Source organism: Engystomops pustulosus, chromosome 4 (assembly GCF_040894005.1).
Source record: "Engystomops pustulosus chromosome 4, aEngPut4.maternal, whole genome shotgun sequence".
NCBI classification, from domain to species: Eukaryota; Metazoa; Chordata; class Amphibia; order Anura; family Leptodactylidae; genus Engystomops; species Engystomops pustulosus.
The window spans coordinates 48,853,742-48,873,609 of NC_092414.1; the positions used below are offsets into that span (position 1 = coordinate 48,853,742).

The 19,868-nt window shown below is 31.1% G+C and overlaps 1 protein-coding gene across 4 annotated transcripts; it reads right to left on the bottom strand.

Annotated features, from left to right (window-relative positions):
• Positions 1 to 2,304: 2,304 nt before the first annotated feature.
• PITX1 (paired like homeodomain 1) lies at positions 2,305 to 19,250 on the bottom strand. Of its 4 annotated transcripts, none has more exons than XM_072145875.1 (6): positions 19,166 to 19,250; positions 18,923 to 19,080; positions 16,750 to 16,805; positions 10,320 to 10,466; positions 8,444 to 8,649; positions 2,305 to 4,103 (listed from the first exon to the last, which is right to left on the bottom strand). In XM_072145875.1, exons 3-6 carry the CDS (start codon positions 16,793 to 16,795, stop codon positions 3,555 to 3,557), a joined length of 948 nt encoding a protein of 315 aa, XP_072001976.1. In that variant the 5' UTR covers positions 16,796 to 16,805; positions 18,923 to 19,080; positions 19,166 to 19,250; the 3' UTR covers positions 2,305 to 3,554. The 4 variants fall into 4 exon arrangements, with proteins under 4 accessions (XP_072001976.1, XP_072001978.1, XP_072001977.1 ...); XM_072145877.1 differs by adding an exon at positions 12,806 to 12,879 and having other exon boundaries at positions 18,923 to 19,243; XM_072145876.1 differs by adding an exon at positions 12,806 to 12,931 and having other exon boundaries at positions 18,923 to 19,243.
• Between the last annotated feature and the right edge of the window lie 618 nt (positions 19,251 to 19,868).

A 19,868-nucleotide genomic window follows, 5' to 3' on the forward strand; every position in this document is an offset into this window, starting at 1 on the left:
GACTTCATTCACAAATAATTCTAGAGATAGCTTTCTTAGAAAGTATTGGCAGAATATTAAGACAAGTCAGAGGCTGACAATATAATCTCTAGTTAGAATTTTTGAATGTCGAGGGTTGATGTATTTTGCCTTGTATGTGGTTGGTTAATACTGAGACAGGCTGGTAATTCTTCAAAGTATAGCTTGCATTTCGGCTACGTTTTTATAGGGATTCGCAGGGATTTCGGGCCTCTCTATAAACACCATATTGAACACAGACAAAGTCAAACACACAGGACTAAACAATTGCTTTTAAAATCACTTAACCATTTCATTTTGACAAACCTTTTATTGTGTGTGAACTCACAGAGCAAACCTGGATAACTGGTATTTCTTCCTCATGTGTGGCATGAATTGCTCAGGAGAAAGGGAGGGGGGGGGGGCTCCTATCCTCACATAATAATGAAGCTCTACAGCTATTTAATGGAGGACACTACATACAACTGCCTCTGAACTAGTCATTTGGCACACATACCATCACATCTGTGTTTATTATATGATAACATGTCTGTCAATCTATGTTTCTATTATGTAATCTAACCTACCTTCATATTTCATGTACCTTTCTTCTATACATATATCTATCTTATATCTGCCTAGTGTATTCAGTGGTCTTTCTTAATTCTACTTGTCCTATCTATCTAGTAATATCATATCTTCATATAGATTCTCAAATAGATAAAAGAAATGTCAGCACACCAAGAGTTGTGATAAAAAGGTGAGCCTTCTTCAAGCTATCTATCAAGTTATCTACCTATCTATCCACCTACCTGTCTTTCTATCTATCGATCTATCTATCTATCTATCTATCTATCTATCTATCTATCTATCTATACAGTGTATCTGTCATCTATCTCATTTCTTTTTCTCCATCTTTCTTATCTCTCTGGCCATCCTGCTTTGTTTATCACTTTCTTTTACTTTCAATTAAACTTTACATTTATTTTCAAGACCTCCTGTTCAACTATATTAGAGAGTTATCTTTTGCCATATGCATCATATTTATCAGTTTAGTTATCTTGCTATTTATTTATTATCCGTCTATCTTTCCATCTGTATATCCATTTTAATTTTTTTCCTTCTCAATCTTTTAATTCTCTTTTATCGCTCTTTTTTCTTTTTTCTGTTTCTATTTTAACATAATGAAATTTCCTTATTAGCAACTTTTCAAAGTATAAGATAAGGAATATAGCTATCTTTCAACACTGTTGACTAGCCAGTATAAAAGATTCCTTCTCTTGCCTGACAAAGCTATATCTGTTAAACTTGTCCCAGCGTGTGTCTTGTGGCAACCCTTGAAATGCTTTGACGGCAGTCCTTTTCAGAGCTACAAGAACTACGGCTGCTGCCTCTGGCACACACACAGCTACAGGCTCAGATTAATTGATCGGAAATACTTCACTGACTAATTAATCAAATAAAATAACACATTTTAAAATAAATATTATGTTAAGATATTTCACATTTTTACTATCATTATGAATTTAGAAAGTCTACTGTTTGCTGTCTACTTCTGGTATCTAGATTGTCTTCTTATATTAAATTAAAAATAAGAAAACAACATATAGCAAATCACGGACCTAAATCAGGATATGCTAGAATAACTCAGGACTATTAATCACCATTAATATTCATAGTAGTTATAGAAATGCAGTTGCCTTTAAACTTCAGCAGAGGAACCCTGGACTTTGCAATCTTACCTTCTACTACTAAGAGGTTATAGCGTCATCTGTTGGCTTTTAGTGAAATGTGGCATAATAAAAACTAAATACAAATAATACTGAATCAGCTTATCAGACATGTGTATTAATGTGAACTTGCCAAAAAGAAGGAATTACATAGCAGACTGCTACACTGTTCTAATTAGCAGTGAAACATTAATCCTTTAAAAGAGGCATAAAACCTGATACATTTAGCAAACCTATTAAAACTAAAATTCATTCATAAGTTGGATTAGTACTTTTCTACACATAAGCAATGGGGATCATTCTGCATAATTATATGACTCAGATAACATAGATTATTTAAAAACGTATATATAAATTTATTTAAATGTATTGGCAGAGTATTTTAAGCTGTTTTATATGAAAAATGATGCAAAGTTTTGTCTTATATTCATAGTCTTTTTTTGGTTTCTAGCCTACTTTGATTTTATGGAATAAAAAAATAAATAAAAAAAAAGGCATATGGGTATGACACTTCTTTAAATCAGTCTTATAGTGTAGACTATATTAAATCAATATTGTAAAGAACGGAAACAATACGTATGATGATATGGTTATTTCATTTTGCTAAAGATTTTTTAAAATTACATTATAATAAATAACAGAGTTTAACTAGCAAAAAACACCAAAAAAAGCTTTTGCTTAAAATCTGTTTTATTCCCATGCTCTTAATTTTTGGAAAAAAAAACCAAAACAAAAATGTATTCACAAAAAAAAATCAAAAAACATAAGTTATAAAAAATGACACTGCATTCTCTTATCCATCACAACATCATTATTAAACATCCACACATCCACATTACGGTTACCACAGGTGTACAATACACTGAGGAGAAAGAGGGGAGCAGGGGAGAGAATGAGGGATACTTTGTGCATTTTATATGGCGCTTTCTTAGAGAAGGAACCTGGAAAAATGTGGAATATTATTCCTTATTATTAAATTAGAATAAGAACATCAAACCACTATTAATCCTTCACCAGAATATGATGGTTCATTTTATGTTTTTAAAGAATACTTTTTGTGGCTGGTGAGCTAACTTCCAAGTCTCAATGGTTGCACTATTAGGTACCAGGGGTTATTCCATTTATTTTACATAGCATATTTAATAGATACATGGGTAGCTAAAAGATATTGCAGATAAATAAGATTGACCAACTGATCAAAGCATAAGATAAATACAGCTAGGGTGGGAAAAGTCACTGATGAAGGCTGTGTATTCAATTTGATCACTCAGATGGTTACGGGGTTTTTTCATTCTACAGGATGATTGAAAAAACAGTAACTTATTATTTTATCTGGACAAACATTGAGATCCATGCACTTAAACCAGTTCATTAAATTGTGGTACACAATCATTTGACACAATGTAGCGGTAGATATATATTTATATATTTACAGATAACCTTTTTAAGTGGTTAACCCTTATTATTTTAATACCTAATAGTTTAATATTTCCTCTCTCCCACCTCTCCCTCTAGACTCTTCCTCTGCAAATACCTGTTTTGCAGTGGTAAGTGATACACCAATCTCAGTGTAGACCACAATACATCTCCCCCCATCTCTGATGTCTACCAAAAATTTAGTTAGGAAAACTTTACCTGCACTAAATCTCTCTATAAAGTGGACACTGGAAAATCCTGTGCAAGTTCAAGTACATACAACCCGCATAATCCAGAGAGAAGATTGCAACTCATCCATGTGTATTAGGTCTTTGTGTCTCTTGCAAAACATTTCTGGTCCTTTATCAAAGTCAAACGTCCACAGGGCACAATGGTTTGGTGCTCGGTCCATCAGCTGTTGTATTGACATGCATTCAAGCTAGATCCCGGACTTTGTAAGCTGCTATATCCAAAAGTTGAATGTTGTTTAGATTTAAGTCTAAGGCTAGCCAAACTGGAATTACAAGTGTCCCTATAAACGGTATATGGGGAACCAGGAGGTCCATATGGACATGCTGTTGAAGACATTGCTGAGTTGAGTGAGGACCCACTGATATTATTAAGATTATTGATATTATTTAGGCTTGAATTTGGCATGCCAGGTACAGCAGAGTGCCCCATGCTTGATGGCATGCTCATAGAGGAGATAGAACTTGGACCAGAAAACATGGACTGAGAAGACAAAGGACTCATGGAGTTGAAGAAAGTGAAGCTTTTGGTAGACAGTGGAGCAGGGGTTAGGCTTTTAGTTGCCCAGTTGTTGTAGGGGTATCCTGCATACATGTCATCATAGGGCTGCATAAGGCCACTGAACTGAGGGACGTAGCCATTCTTACATAGGTCCATCTGCTGGTTGCGCTCTCTTTTCCTCCACTTGGCTCTGCGGTTTTTGAACCAGACCTGCAAAGTAAAAAAAAAAAATTAAACCATAAGTGTGGCCACAGCATACAAAGGTCACCCACAATCATTTAGAGTAGACCTCCGACAACATCTACACTTTGCTGACCTCAATAATAATACAACAACAATTCAAGGGGTCAAGCTACCAAAGAAGACAAACATTTCAAACTCAAATGGAAAGCCTTTTAGTAATTTCCTTTGAGCCATTTGTGTTGGGGCAATAATGAAGTAGGCTTATTAAATGATGTCTGGTGCCCTAGAGGTCTTAGATCTATATGGGTGAAATATTAATCAGTAAATCACAGTGGTGATTCTAAAGAGAATTAACCACCTAAAGCAAGTCATTCTTAAGTGAAGGAAATTGTTATATTTACGTTATCATCAAAAAGGCCTAGATTAAATTTAGCCTAATGATTGAACGGCAATTGAAAGACTCTCTGTGGTTCTTCCCCATATTTATATAAAATCCTGAGAATGCCAATGAGAGAGCGGGAGATCATTCTTTTGTCTCTCCCTCTTGTATGAATGGATAATGTATGTACAGGAGCACAGGAGTAAATTAGCTTTTTGTGACTGGTCAAACTGCCGAGGCTTTTACATTTCTCTAAACTCTAAACATATCCTGTACATCACTTTATCCAATCAACTCCTTGACGGAGCTCAGCTATGCTAGGATTTTAAGTTTCACAAATGTTGTGTATCTTTACAATAAATCTGATTTATTGTTATATAGGTCATGTATTACTTATGTCACATACAATACATTTCATTGCTTTGGGTAATCAGATATTGCTGATTTCACATTTTAATAATTTGATTCCATATACAGCTGCTTTTACCTTAGTTCTGGGCTGCAAGTCCCTTTTCTTAAGACATTTAATTTACCCTTCCAGTTATAGCAATCCCTACTTTCCATAGTATATTAATTATCCATGGTAAATGTTTTATCAAGGGCTTCTCTTTAATAATATAGTGTGCATAATAAAAAAAATCCGGCTTACAGATCATAAAAGCAAGGATTTGATTAGTAATGTTGAACACAATCTCCCCACTGCCCTTTGGATATTCTGTGTATACAGGTAGAACTCATTAGAATTTACTGCCCTGACCAGTTGCTGTTGCATCTGCTCACATAGCGTTGGCTTTCGTCTACTTTTTACAGAAAACACTCAGGGAACAAATAACGACTTTACAAAAAGCATTCCTAATTAAAAGGGTATTTGCTGCAGAAACATAGCAGGCAGAGCCATTCATCATATGTAGTTTCCGTAAGTAAAAGAAAAAGACCCTTTATAGGAAAAAACATCATTAGTAAAGCAAAGCCAAGCCATTTATTCATGTCATTTACACAAAGCATTGTATAGACTTGTGTATATAGATGTTCATACATATAACTTTTGTCTTATCTGATTGTGTCTTAGAACTAATAAATATTTAGTTAGAATGTTATAGTGATTACATTTTTCCACTGGTGTGTGTCCCATATTTTCATACAACTCAGACTAAGTAAAGTAAATTTAAAAATGCAAGCCCATTATCTGCTGATCACATTGGAATTGATCTAATATATTTTATGTTATTTCATTTATTATGATGATGTGGGAATTCTATCTATCTATCTATCTATCTATATCTATCTATCTCTCTATCTATCTATATATATAATATTTCATACCTGAGAGAGAGAAATATTTAACAATACCTCTATCTGCCGGAAAAATACTGTTCTTACAATTCAAGCCTATTTGATGTTTGCATATAAAATTTATTATTTAATTTTTTACTTTACTTTGCATTTTTTTAGAATAGCATATATGCAAACATTGCATTCAGAATGTAAACTTGAATGTTTATTCATGTCATTAACACTGTTATTATATTAGATTGTATTGAAACGTTTTTGTATTTGTACTGTTAATTTTATTATAATATAATCCAAGCTCATTTATCCTCCTACCCAACTATATACTATATAATATATATAAATATATATAATATATGAATGTAATACTTATTAAATATTTTAAGATCTATCTATCCACTCACTCATCCTTGAACATAAATATTATTTTTTATTTTTCTGCTATTTATGATGAAATCAATTCAGTTATGGACAGACGTCTCTCTCTTTACACCTCCTTTTTTCCTTTTCTTTACGCCTTTGACTTTGTTTCTTGTTGATCTTATTGCATACCAAATGTAAAGACATAAAACAAAATTGAACATAACTGTAAAATAAAAACCCAAAGTCCCCCCTTCTTTTAATGAATAATCCAATACATTCTTAATATTATTCTAAATAATTGTATGCTTTTTGCGTTTTTGCATTTGTCTACAAAGCAATAACACAATTCTTAACTTAATTTTTTTTTTTTCATGTATCAAACAATCTTTTTATATGGAAATGACAAACCACACTCTTTTTACATTATCCCAATTCCTTTACATTCTAGCGGAATGTGATTTGCATATCATAAAAACAAATATGGAGCTGAATATATTATGCAATTATGCATCAACTAGTCAATTTTGATAATACACAATGAATTCATAAAGTTATGGTAGGGTGGGGGAGAGTAAAAGGTTTTTTCTATTTTATTTTTTAATTAGGAATAATGGACACTGATCAAACACGGCAATACTCAAACCTTGTGTTGTCATCCTACTTATTATTTTAGATGAGATATATATATATATTTTTAACAGTGTAAAATTTTTCAATCTAAAGAATAAAAAAGAATTTGTTTTTGTCTTTTTGAATGTATACTTGAATAAGAAATCAGGAAACAGGCCCCCCATTGCAGAGAGATCAGCTCCTCTTATGTACAGTTAATTTTTTATACTAGTTTGTTAATACTTGATTTGTGTAGTCAGCATAAATATCACTCAAGTATTCTAAAATGGCAGCAGCTTATTGAAGTTTCCACTGGATAACCTGAAGCAATGCGTGTTCACAAGGAGTCCCTGGTAAATACAGCACACGCATCACATAGAAAACTACAACATTTCCCTGGACCACCTTAGACTTCACATAGATGAATCTTATAAAGAACATCCTACTGAGCTGAACAGAATAACAACTTGACCTTATGCAGCACAATTTTACATGAAAATCATTTCCGTTTCTTCATTCTTTTATTAGGGGCCATATGAAATGAACCTTTCAATCTAACTTAGCCTTGAGGTTCATGGGCTTTAGTTTTCCATCTTGTGTTTGTTTGGGGGCCAGAGTTTTTTTTTTAATGTGTCTCTGTGCAAAAGTATAATGGAAAGAATAACTCCTGAAATCATTAAAACTTTGAGTTACATTATTCTTATTGTCACTGTTAGTTTAAGTTATGACACTATATTAAATCATAATATTACAATGTTATTAAATATATGTAACTAAATTTTTAAAAATTACTTTGTTTACAAATGTATTTTCTACAAATCACTTAAATATGTTTTTTTTTTGTATGGGGTATATTCTTTTAAAGCAATTCCCTCTTATCTTATCTATTTATGTATTTATTAGATTACCAGTCTTCTACCTACAATATCTACTATAATAACTTACAGTTTCTTAACTGTATGAATTGAACATTAAAAGTAAAATATTTTCTATAATATGATGTAGCTACTGCAATTATTAAAATGTGTTAATCTTTGTATTCAATCGTATGTTTGGCATACATTAACAATGAAAATAATATAGCATAGTTATATATATACATATAGCAAGTAATTGTAGTAGAATTAGAAATAGATGATGTGCATTTTAGCTGCCCTTTTGACGGTGTTGTAAGATTATATTACACTTTTGTATATCCGTGACGGAAGATTTATAAATCAATACCTGATGCTGGCAATATATCATAATTATAATCATGTGCATCATACTAAGTGAAATATTTCACATTACATTTTGGTTGGAAAATAAGAGTCTATACCCACACTATAGTTATGTTTACTACCATATAACTTCTCTTCCCTAACAGAATGTTTAATAAGAAGCAGGAAGAAAAAATGAGCATTTCTCCAACGTAACTGAGCTTTGAATATCAGCAGTGTAAAATGACTAAAGGAAACATATCAGATTTCATAGTTCTGAGTTTTCCATCCCACCTCCCTTCTCTCTGCGTGTTGACTTGTAGTGAATCAAATATTCTGTCTTTCATCTATGTATGGGAAATGGAGAGAAAGGGCGACACAGATCTATATATATATACTTGTGTGTTTGTATATATATATATAGTCATACACACATATATGGGTATATTATTCACATATAAATACACAGTTATATACATATGTATAAAGATATACACATACATATATTATACCATGCACTCGCTTACCCTCACTCTGGCTTCTGTCAGGTTTGTCCACACTGCTATCTCTTCTCTCATACTCATATCAGGGTAGCGGTTCCTCTGGAAGGTGGCCTCCAGCTCTTGCAGTTGCTGGCTGGTAAAATGAGTTCTCTGTCTTCGCTGCTTTTTCTTCTTGGATGGGTCATCTACGTTGCCATCTTCACTTTTTGGCTCCCCACTCCTGTCTTTTTCTGTGAAAAGGACATAGCTACAGATTGGTAACATAGCAATATTGTGGAATTTTTTGACATAAGCAACTCTATAGTTCCATGTACAAAAAACTGTTGAAAATTTCATCATAGCATAAAAAGCTATTTGTTTTTTTTTTTAAGTAAAAAAATGTTTAATTTTAAATTATAATTGCATTAGTGGAATATTTAAGGACTGAAATAGCATAGTGCAAAGATAAACGTGAAACAGACTGCCCATAAGAAATCTAAGTGTTTACTTAAAAAATAGCATTTATTTTTGTTTCACATGTACACAACTGCAGGTATGCTTCAGAAACAAAAGTCTAGGGTAATATATATGAATGCTGAGCTTTTTCTGTAAAATAAGTCTAACTGAAATACTTTTTACTGCTTGTACTACAAATATAATGGTGACAATAATAAAATAATAATTTATGATCATTTCAGAAAAAGGCTCCGCTATTGCCACAACTATGACTGTAATTGTTAAAAATAACAGTAGTAATATTCCGTATAAAATGATGATCACATTTTAAATAAAGATAATATTAATGATAGCTACAATAATATGTAGGATCATTTTACACATTAAATACAAATTACGTACTAATGTTTTATTGCTTTCGATTAAAGGATAAACATGTCTCGACAAGGTCTCGGTGATGAAAAAATGTTATAATAATAATAATAATAATAATATAATTATTAAAAAAACCATTCCCCTGCGCTTAGTCATTCTTTCTGAATAATATATTTGCTTTAGCTGTAATAAAGGAACAAATATTAGTGTTTCATGGATTACAAGGGCCTTTCAGTAGCATTCAATAGGCCACAGAGCGAAAAAAAAAAAACCCCTGGGAGTTTGTGATATTTCTGTGAGGTTACCTAAACTGACCTGTCTAATTTTACGTGTCTGAAGAGGGGAATATGCCTGTCAGAAGGGACACAAGTTATTATCATTTCACCGCATTTACATAATAAAATGATGTGGAGTCAAAATACAATTATATATATATATATATAATATATATATATATATATCTTTGTTGATTCACATCACATTCAAAATATGCACAATTCTTCTTTCATAATTTCATAATTCTCAATAATAGTTCTGTTCAGTGTGTTCTGGGCAGCAGTATGAGGCCTGTCCTCAAATAATCTGAACCAACAGATGTCCGCAGATTTTTCCTAAATTTGATTTACTGCGTGGAAACTAGAAAATATTAATTTTGTGTTTTGCTATAAAAGCTTATTAACATAACAGCTCAGAAAATAACCATACCAAACAAAAGCAATACTGGAAAGTCACATATAAATGACATAGTCAAATAAGACAGCACATTCAAGTAACACAACAACGCAAACCCAGATGAAAAAATAATTTCAATGTTGCTTCATTATCTATCTATCTATCTATCTATCTATCGTATCTTTATATCTATCTATAATCTATCTTTAGTATTAACGTACTTTACTTTATATAGTAATAGGGTAATCATTCAGTATTTTTGATATTTTAATAAAGTTATTTTTGATGATTATCATTAATCGTATCCCAATGTGTGTCAGAGATAGTGAACTATCCAGAACGTAGGTCTTTGGCAATAACAAGGTGTCAGACATATGAATAGGATTTCATAAAGTGCGTTGTTAATTAATATTATTACCTGCAAGTTCAGTATCGGATGATTCACTGGCTGAATTCTCAATTGGATCTCTAGTTTCAGTTGATCTTTGCAAATGGAAGTTGGAGGCCATGTCATGAGCCGTCTGGGGTCTTAAACTTTCAGGCAACCTCTCCAGATTCATACCCCCTTTAAAAGAATCCATGACAATACTGCTCATGAAAACTGGTAATCCACACGATCCTATACAAACCAACTGACATCCAGATTCTGTCCTTGTAAAGGTTGGAAACCCATAAAAACTGACTTAGAAAAAGTTCCTTCTCCTTCTTTTTAGGCAGTGGACTGTACGTAGTTTCCCAAGCAAGGATACATTAGAGTGTAAGGAAGTACAAGCTGCTGGCTTGATAGATTTTAGCTAAAGAGATTAAAGGACCTGCCCTAGTAGAAGTGGCTGCAGTATACTGGAGCACCGCCCAACTGAGCTTAATACCTCCCTGTCTTACTAATAAATTACTATGTGCAGTCTTCAGCCCAACCTACAGTCTAGCTAAGGAGCAGCCTGCAAACTCCCCATAGATCTTTGGAGCTGTTCTCTAAGGTATCTAAGCCTCACTGGCAAGGCCTTTCTTAAAGAGACACCAATCCCTCTAAATAACCTTACTTCCCACTGTCAGGGGATAACTCTGAGAATAAATGTGCAAAGAATAATTAGCTTTGTTTTTCATTAGTTCAGACCTGCTCCATTTTATGGCTATGATGTCCCTTGAACTTTACAACTTAGATGATTTATATGGTTTTGTATAGCTCTGAATACCTTGCCTTACTTCAAATATTGATAGACTCTTAAGTAAATATATACTTTCATACCATTCAACATACCATTCAACTATTCATGGCAAGTTTTGCCAGTAAAAGCTAGATATCTTAAAGGGCAGCCCTGAAGATCTATAAGGAGTTTGTAGGCTGCTTCTTAACTAGACTGCAGTTTGGTGTGAGGACAGAGGACAAAATGTAATTCATTATTCAAAGAGACACAGCCTTTTTTGGTACCAGGGATTACAATATTGCATTACAACAAGTAGGACTAATATATATATATATATATATATATATATATATATATATATATTTACACAAAATAAGAACTCACGTAATCGCAATATTACTATAAAGAGAAAAGCTGTAAAGCTTATATTTAAATACATTTCAAAAATGGCAGATACATTAATATTTGTAGATTGTTCATATACAATTATTCACCTTTAGCATAAATTATAAAGACATGTATTGTTGCTCCACATCAAAAGTAAAATGGAGAATTAAAAATGAATAGAATAGAATAGAACCATAGAATAACACCAATAGTATTCAGCGATTTTATAATTTTTTTCTAAAATGCACAACTAAAGCTATGTGCTGTGTTGTTTCATTTAACAGCACTATAAGGATAAAGCACTATAACAGAATAAGAATAACACTGGATTGTCATTTTTAAATACTTGACCTGGGATGCACAGAATTGTAATGTATGTAAAGTATTTACCCCAGCTATTGTATAAAGAAAAAACAGCAGGTTTATATTCTTTGAAAAAAAAAAATGTTGCTTCTTTCACAAATTTACTTTAGTGTCTTCTCTAGTGCTCATTATCAGTCTAAGTTAATATACCATGCAAAACAACAGACACTGGGCTCTAAAATTGTTTTAATATGTAACAAAAACAGCCAGAAGACACAAACATTGCTTGCACTTCTTCAAGGCTGTGCAGTTTACACCTAGTACAAAATGTTGGACACACAGAACACACACACTCACAGTCAATATTGTGTAGCCTGCCACTTCATACAAGACAAAGCACAGCAGGTTAGGGCTATTGAATAGTAAGATAAACACATGTAGAGTGAGTGGTAAGGAACTGCAGTCTGTGGACCAGGCTTGATAAGAGAATGTGATAAGATTACACGTGTTTGCCTAGACACTGTCTAGGTTTTCTATTCTGTAGAGACCTTGAGACACACAAAATTGGTGTTCATCTCCTTTTCTATTCAAAAACAAAATAAGAATCCTAAAAAAAATCTGATAAAGAAATGATCAAATGCATCTAGGTAACTAAAGCAATGTGCACAGAACAGTACAACTGCAAGAATATTTAACTATAACCCATCTATAGAACTAAAACAAGATGAAGTTCTATGTCTTTATTACTACAATAAATTACCTCAATCTATGCTTATATAAAAATAAAAACTTATCTAAATATAGATACAAATATATCAGTATTAACAAGGCGACAAACAACTATCAATAATCAAAAATAGCTATTATAAAGAATAATGGAATCTAATAATGATAGTGAACATCTATCATCTTTTTAGCTATCTATCCATTTTATGATCCTATCATCAGAAAGTGCATCAATATGTCTATATCTATGAACTACTACTAATGCACTAAAACTAAACTTATATTAATAAAGCAATGACAATCAATTCTCCATTAAAGTACTGGTAGTTGTAGCAAGACCCACCTAGAATTGCACTGTTTAGCCAACAGGTAATCTTTCTAAATGTTCTTCTGTCTGCTGTGAGCTGCTCCCTGGAGCTATATGAAATTTGTGTGTAGACTCAAATCAATTAGGCAAATCCTCTTAATGCTATAGGGAAAAATCAGATATGTTGCATAGGGATAGGATAAATCCTCACTATATGTCTGCTGCATTTGATAATTATCACAAAGAAAACAAATGTATCAACAGAGAAAGATAAAATGGAGTGGCTAATACAAATGAGCTGTGAATCAAGGATTGTGTAAATTGGACAAAAATGACAAGTATGTTTTAAAAACCGTTAATATCTATTTATCTATATATGGATAGGTAAATATATTTATGTGTATACACACACACACACACATATATATATATATATATATATATATATATATATAATATATTTTGTGTATGGTTTATCTCACATAGGGAACACTTGGGAGGGAATGTAATGTCACTTTGCAGACAAAAATGGAATACTTAATCACTACTATTACTATTAATTTGGATATCTAATATGTAAGAAGCATAAAGCATGAAACCACTAGAGGGGGAAGTAGAGCTCTACAATGACCTTTTACAGTTATGACTTTATTCACTGATATTCTGTGTGTCTAAATATAAATATGTATGTATGTTTAAAAAAAATAATATATATATATAATTTGTTTATTTATTATTTTGACTCACTGATAAATTAATGAATTAGTCAATTTAACCAATATATAAGTATGTTTTTTGTAACACTGCATTTGTTATTCTTTTATTTACATTAATATACAATTATATGGTTCCATATGTAGAGCTGCAAATTAAAGGACATAATTAAAAAGATGGACAATTTGTCACATTCTATATTTTTATAATGGTTATAACTTAGCCTTTCTAAGGAATTTATCTCAGATTTCTACTAAATATTTAAACAGTAAGCAGCAATTAAATATAATGTTTAATGTTTTTCTCTTGAACACTTTAAGCGGAAAAATCGAATTTTTTATTAGAATTTGTTTGAAAACTTCAGCAACAGAGTCTAGATTATACATATATACTTTATGCTATATTGTTTACCTAATAACTATGAAAATATTTATCAAACAAAGAATACATTTTCCATCTTCTCAAAAAATGTTTTTGTTCATTCTAAAATAATATTCTATATACTAAAATGTATAGTTAAATGTGTTCCTTGTTGGCTAATTTTAAATAAAACATACAATTTTACAAATATGCATAGTTTCTTTTTATGTACTTATTTAGTTAACAATCTATAATTGAATAATTATAAAAAGCATAGTATGAATAATAAATTTGATTATTTAATAATGTTTAAAGCTTGTGTGTAAACAAAGTCTTCTTTAATGTCTAGTATAAAATAAATACAATAAATATGGCATTTTCATGAATTATTGGGATTGCACGGATGTTCTGGAAACAATTAGAATTAAAATATGATGATTTATTATCAGTAGTACTCTCCTTTACTATTTGAATGATAAACTTTAAATCTGACTATTCATATTTTACTAGTCAGTATACATATATTTGTGTGTAAAATAATTTTCAGACACTTAACTCTCTCTCTTTATATATCTACATATATATATATATATATATATATAGATATATATAGATATATATAGATATATATAGATATATATAGATATATATAGATATAGATATATAGATAACATATATATATATATATATATATATATATATATATATATATAGATAGATAGATAGATAACATATATATATATATATATATATATATATATATATATGTTATCTCAAAGGCAGGTAGGATACCCTTATTTTTGATATCTCAACAATGCACAAAAGTTGTCAATAAATCACTATTTTAAGTAAATCTGATATAAGGATTATTATCAGGTCTGAAAAAAAGTTGTTTGGTATTTTTGTAAATATGTAAATTTGATAATGTATTGGAATAATACAATGAAAACATTAACCTAACTTAACATCTTTAAAACTTATAGGTTTGTTTGTTTTCTAGGAAATAATTGGAATTATGTATAAATTATATAAGTTAATAGTAAAGTAAAAATAACTAAAATTATAATTCTAAATATAATTAAGCCATTTTTACAGAGATCAGACTACAAAAATGTATATATTTTAAAAATATCTCAATATAAATGTGTATTTGTCTACAAAAACATAAGACAAATGTGGAGTATAAATATTGTGCAGCAAATGTTGTTTAAAGTAAAATGTGCTATTTGCTTTTTTCTAAATCTATCCATTGGATGTAGTATACATCAGGTTCAGTTGTGGAAATCAGTGTGTTATTCTCAGACAATGATAACATTAATAACAACAAAATTTGTGTGTACATGGAAATTACTATGCGTTATTCTCAATGTAACCAATTGAATCCATGTACTAGATACATCACAATAACATAAGTACATAACAAAGTATTCATGTTTGCTTTCATACAAACCATACTGATGCCTATCTATCCATCTATCTATCTGCCTACCTACCTATGTTTGTTCACATATTATATATAACAAGAGAGAAATAGAAAGGTATTCTAGGTAAAGCCATGAAAGCTTTGTATTTCATTTCAACAGTGACCCCTACCTTATAATATTCAATAAAGGGAACCTCTAGACTAAACAACCCAATGTATGTCAGATAAAGAAAGCATTGAGGGTTAAGCACAATAGGACATAACTGGTCCTATTAAACAATAAAATATTAGGGTAATAGATGTCAAGAATCTCTGCAACATACCTCCTATACATATAACCATCTCATTATTATTATTATCATTATCTTTATATCTATCTATCTATCTATCTATCTATCTATCTATCTATCTATCTATCTATCAATCTATAATCTTTCTAACAACCCCTTGACATTTTGCTGCTGCTTGGCCAACAGTCAGTCTCATCTGTGTTAATTTCATGTACTGGGTTAATGATATCATCAACTATTTTTGGTGCCAAACATACAGAAGACATGTAAGTTATACAAAGGGGACATTTCCTGGACCTACCAAACCCATAAAATAACTGATTGATGACATGACCAATCCCTAATCACCAAATGAATAAACTGTAATCTTAGGCTGAAAATAAAGTTCATATTACAATGCGACTTTGTGTCTGGCCAGTGCTCCTATATCCCTGCAAAGTGGTCATTATAGTATTGGAACAACTTGAAATAGTCCTTTTTTATCTATGTATATATTTTGATATTCCACAAATACATTTTAACATAATTGTCCTATTTTTATGTTTATTATCTGATAGCTCCCTTTGGATGGGTCCACACTAGTTCTTTTATTTTATTTCAAAAACTAATAACAGGGGTCCTAAGATGAATTATTCTTTGTTGTGTATGCATATTTGCATCAGCAATTTCAACTTTTCTGTATAATCTACACCACTTTTTTTTTTTTTTTATAAACCAAGTAAATTGTTCTCTTCCTTTAAGTTCTGGAAATGAATTTTTTTTAACAAAAATAATAAAATAAAAGTTTTATACATTTGTTAAATATACAATTAACAGATTTTGTGTTACATTTGCAAAGTGTAATCCATTAGCAATTGATCACTCAATTTATCTAACAGAGAATCCATATATTATATTAATAGTTTGAGCGAATTGTGCAACTATTTCTGAATAATTATTTTTTAATTTATACATGGTTTGTTTGTTATTAATAGTTTGCTCGAATTATGCAACTATTTCTGAATAATTTTTTTTTTATTTGTATATAGTTTCTTTTTATTACTGGTGCTAACATTAGTATTTGTAATATTAAATTTTAATATTATTTCTTGTTAATAATAGTAACACTGTTATTTTGGGGTTGATTTGTTTTTATTTGTACATGAATAATATTAGGGAAACTTATACAAACATAAACAAAATCTACTACTTACCTAAGTCAACATAGGAGGGGGCATTCTTAGAAAGGCTTAGCTCCATAGCAGTATATCTGTAAGTAAAATACATGACAATTGTTACATTTTCCATTCTAGGTTTTTCTTTCTCCTAAAAAAAATCAACACATTTCAAGTATTGCAGATTACATCTAGATCCAAGTATTCTTTCTATTCTTTAAATAATAGGCAAGTTTGGATTAAATTTAATTTGTTTCAATTGACATTTCAACCACCAACTTGTCGTTTCATTTAGATTTTATTTTAATAAAGTGTAATGTGGTTGCTTTTAATATTCATGAAATAATTGTGCAATATAAGAGTACACTTATTATTATTTTTAATTAAAACAATAAAAACTGTGGAAAATAGTAACACATTGTAAAACCATAATTCCACATAGCGTCCAGCATGGCACAAATGAGGCTTTAATCAGGCACTAATTGTACAGTAGCCTGGATTCATTTGCATTAAGTTTCTGTGCATACACAACATTGTCAATAGATTTTTCTTTTTTTCCAGGGGAGTGTTAAGGAGGAAGATGGGGGAGGGTGGGCTGTATAATTCTTTATGGCTAATACTCTCATTTGGATACATAATACTGACAGATCATAACTTTTGCTTCACACTTATTCATAATTATCAGAAAAAAAAATATTAAAGGAGCTTGTGTAATTATCCCAGTAACAGTTTGTGGTTTCCCCCTTTAAAGATACGGATCTGTCCTAATCAGGCCTTTCTATTGCCTCTAAACAACCCATATAGTCAGATACAATCACAGTACCTTTTTATTATTATTAATTCATAATGTAGATAGTTCATATGCAGGGGTTTACTTATGAACCTTTACTTTTCTACTTCCACAGTAATGAAAATTATTTAACAAAACATAAGAAGTCCTTATGAAAAAAAATTCTTTCCCTGCCCCTCGTAAGTATTACATTTATTAGGCATTAAAAAATGTGTGTCTTGTCAGATCACTCATGTTTTGCATGGCATTGAATTTTGTGAGGAAGTCTTGATATTGTATAATAATAACAACCATAAATACTACAAGGCTACCTATATGGTGAGACCCAGTCCAAGAACAAACTGTTTTTTTGCTTAAATCCTTAAATTTGTGAAGTGAGCTAAAGCCCCATTGGAATTATATTTTCTAACATATTTGTCAGCTTTGACGAAGTGCAGGGGCACTAAAGAATTTATACAAGGTATAAAGATGTCAAGGACTTGACTTCAAGGCTGTGCAAAGAAATCAGCCCTGAAAAAAGAAGACCTTGTCTGGAAAATTTGTACTCAAAGAGGCTTGATTCTCAGTAACAATAGAGATGATGTTAAAATCTATCTATCTATCTATCTATCTATCTATCTATCTATCTATCTGTCTGTCTATCTAGTTGTCTTTATCAGGGACAAATAGTCTTTCCGTCATTTTGAAATATCTACTTTCTCTGCTGCATTACTCTAGAAAACTTTCATTCAGAAATGTAATGAGCAAGGCAGGATATCAACAGTGGTCTAAAGGTTTAAATATAGAATAGGCATTGAGCCTATTAAAATGGGCATCTGTATTAGGAGGTCACATATAATCCGGATGACTATCTAAATAATGACACACATTTTAAGTGGTTAAGGATAACCAAAGCAATTTTAGCTGTCAACTGGGTACAACAGGGAATGTTGGAAGCAAGGGGCCTCTGTAAATTGGGGGCTAATCAGAGGGAAGAAAGGGGGAAGCAACCAGGAAACATTAATGTGCAAACAGATGTCTGCAGGAGAATGTTTAATGAAAATAAATTATTGTAAAAGCAAAAACAATTTCTACAATCCAATTCCTATTTTATAAGTGATGTTATCAGCATTGAAAGAACAAAACTTCTGTTAACGAAAATAATGATATTATTGTAATACACAATAATATATTCACCATTATTATAATGACAACAAATAAAACTGCATTCTTAAAGTTTCAAAGTTTAAATAATAATACTTAGCATTCATACAATGAATATATAAATGACAGAATGTAATATTTGTGCATCTTATTACTTCCATTCCTTATCAGCAGTGGAGCTGGAGGATTTAACTTTAGAACAGTGTCAATGCTTGAAGGAGAGGGAACTTCCTTATTGTAGAGAAAGAATAGAAGAGAAATACAGCCGGGAAGACTTACCAGTGATCTGGAGTAGTACAATATGCCCCCTGCTATATCCCTAGTGATTCCTGGCTGTGACTGAAGAGAGCAGATCTGGGAGACACTTCCAGCTCTTTTGGGTCCTCTCAAGGAGATCTGTAGAGATCTGGGTGACGTCACTGGAGTTGTGTGTGTCTCTGAGAAGTGAGGAGACAGAGGCTGTGTGTGTGAACAGAGAGACAACAGAGTAATCCCAGCAGTCTGATGAAACTTGCCCCTCACTTGTAGGTAATTTCATTGTTTCCTCCGCAGTTATAGGCAGGTACTGGATCACATCACCATCCTCTGTGCTCTGATACATCCAATATTTACAGCTGACACATCCTACTCCAAGACATAATGCCTGACTAATGGAGGAAAACACATTTCCTGTTTAATAAATAACTGGGGAAATCTGACATCTGCATTCATCTATTCTACACCAGTATTTCCATGCATATCAGTTTTAGAATAGTATATTTACATCTGTACTAATATACAAAATGTAGTGTTTAGATTTTGCCATGTAGATTTTTTATTGTATGCTTGAATATATAATATGACCCTCTGTATTCCATGATCATGTAAATATATTTTATATATATAAATATATATACAATATATTTACATGATGTATGCCTGATTTGGCAAGATCTGTGTAGTGCTGTGTAATCTGTGTGTGCTATACAAATAAAAGAATTATTATTATATATGTATAGATATGAATAATAAGTAGATGCTATATAGATATAAGAAATGTATATGTGTGTGTATATATATATATATATATATATATATATATAGAAAAAAATCTAAATACTGTATATTTGTCAGAACTATATAATAAATATATATATATATATATATATATATATATATATATATACACATATATCCAAACATATAAATATATATACGCTTGGTCTCTATATGTATATATCAACAT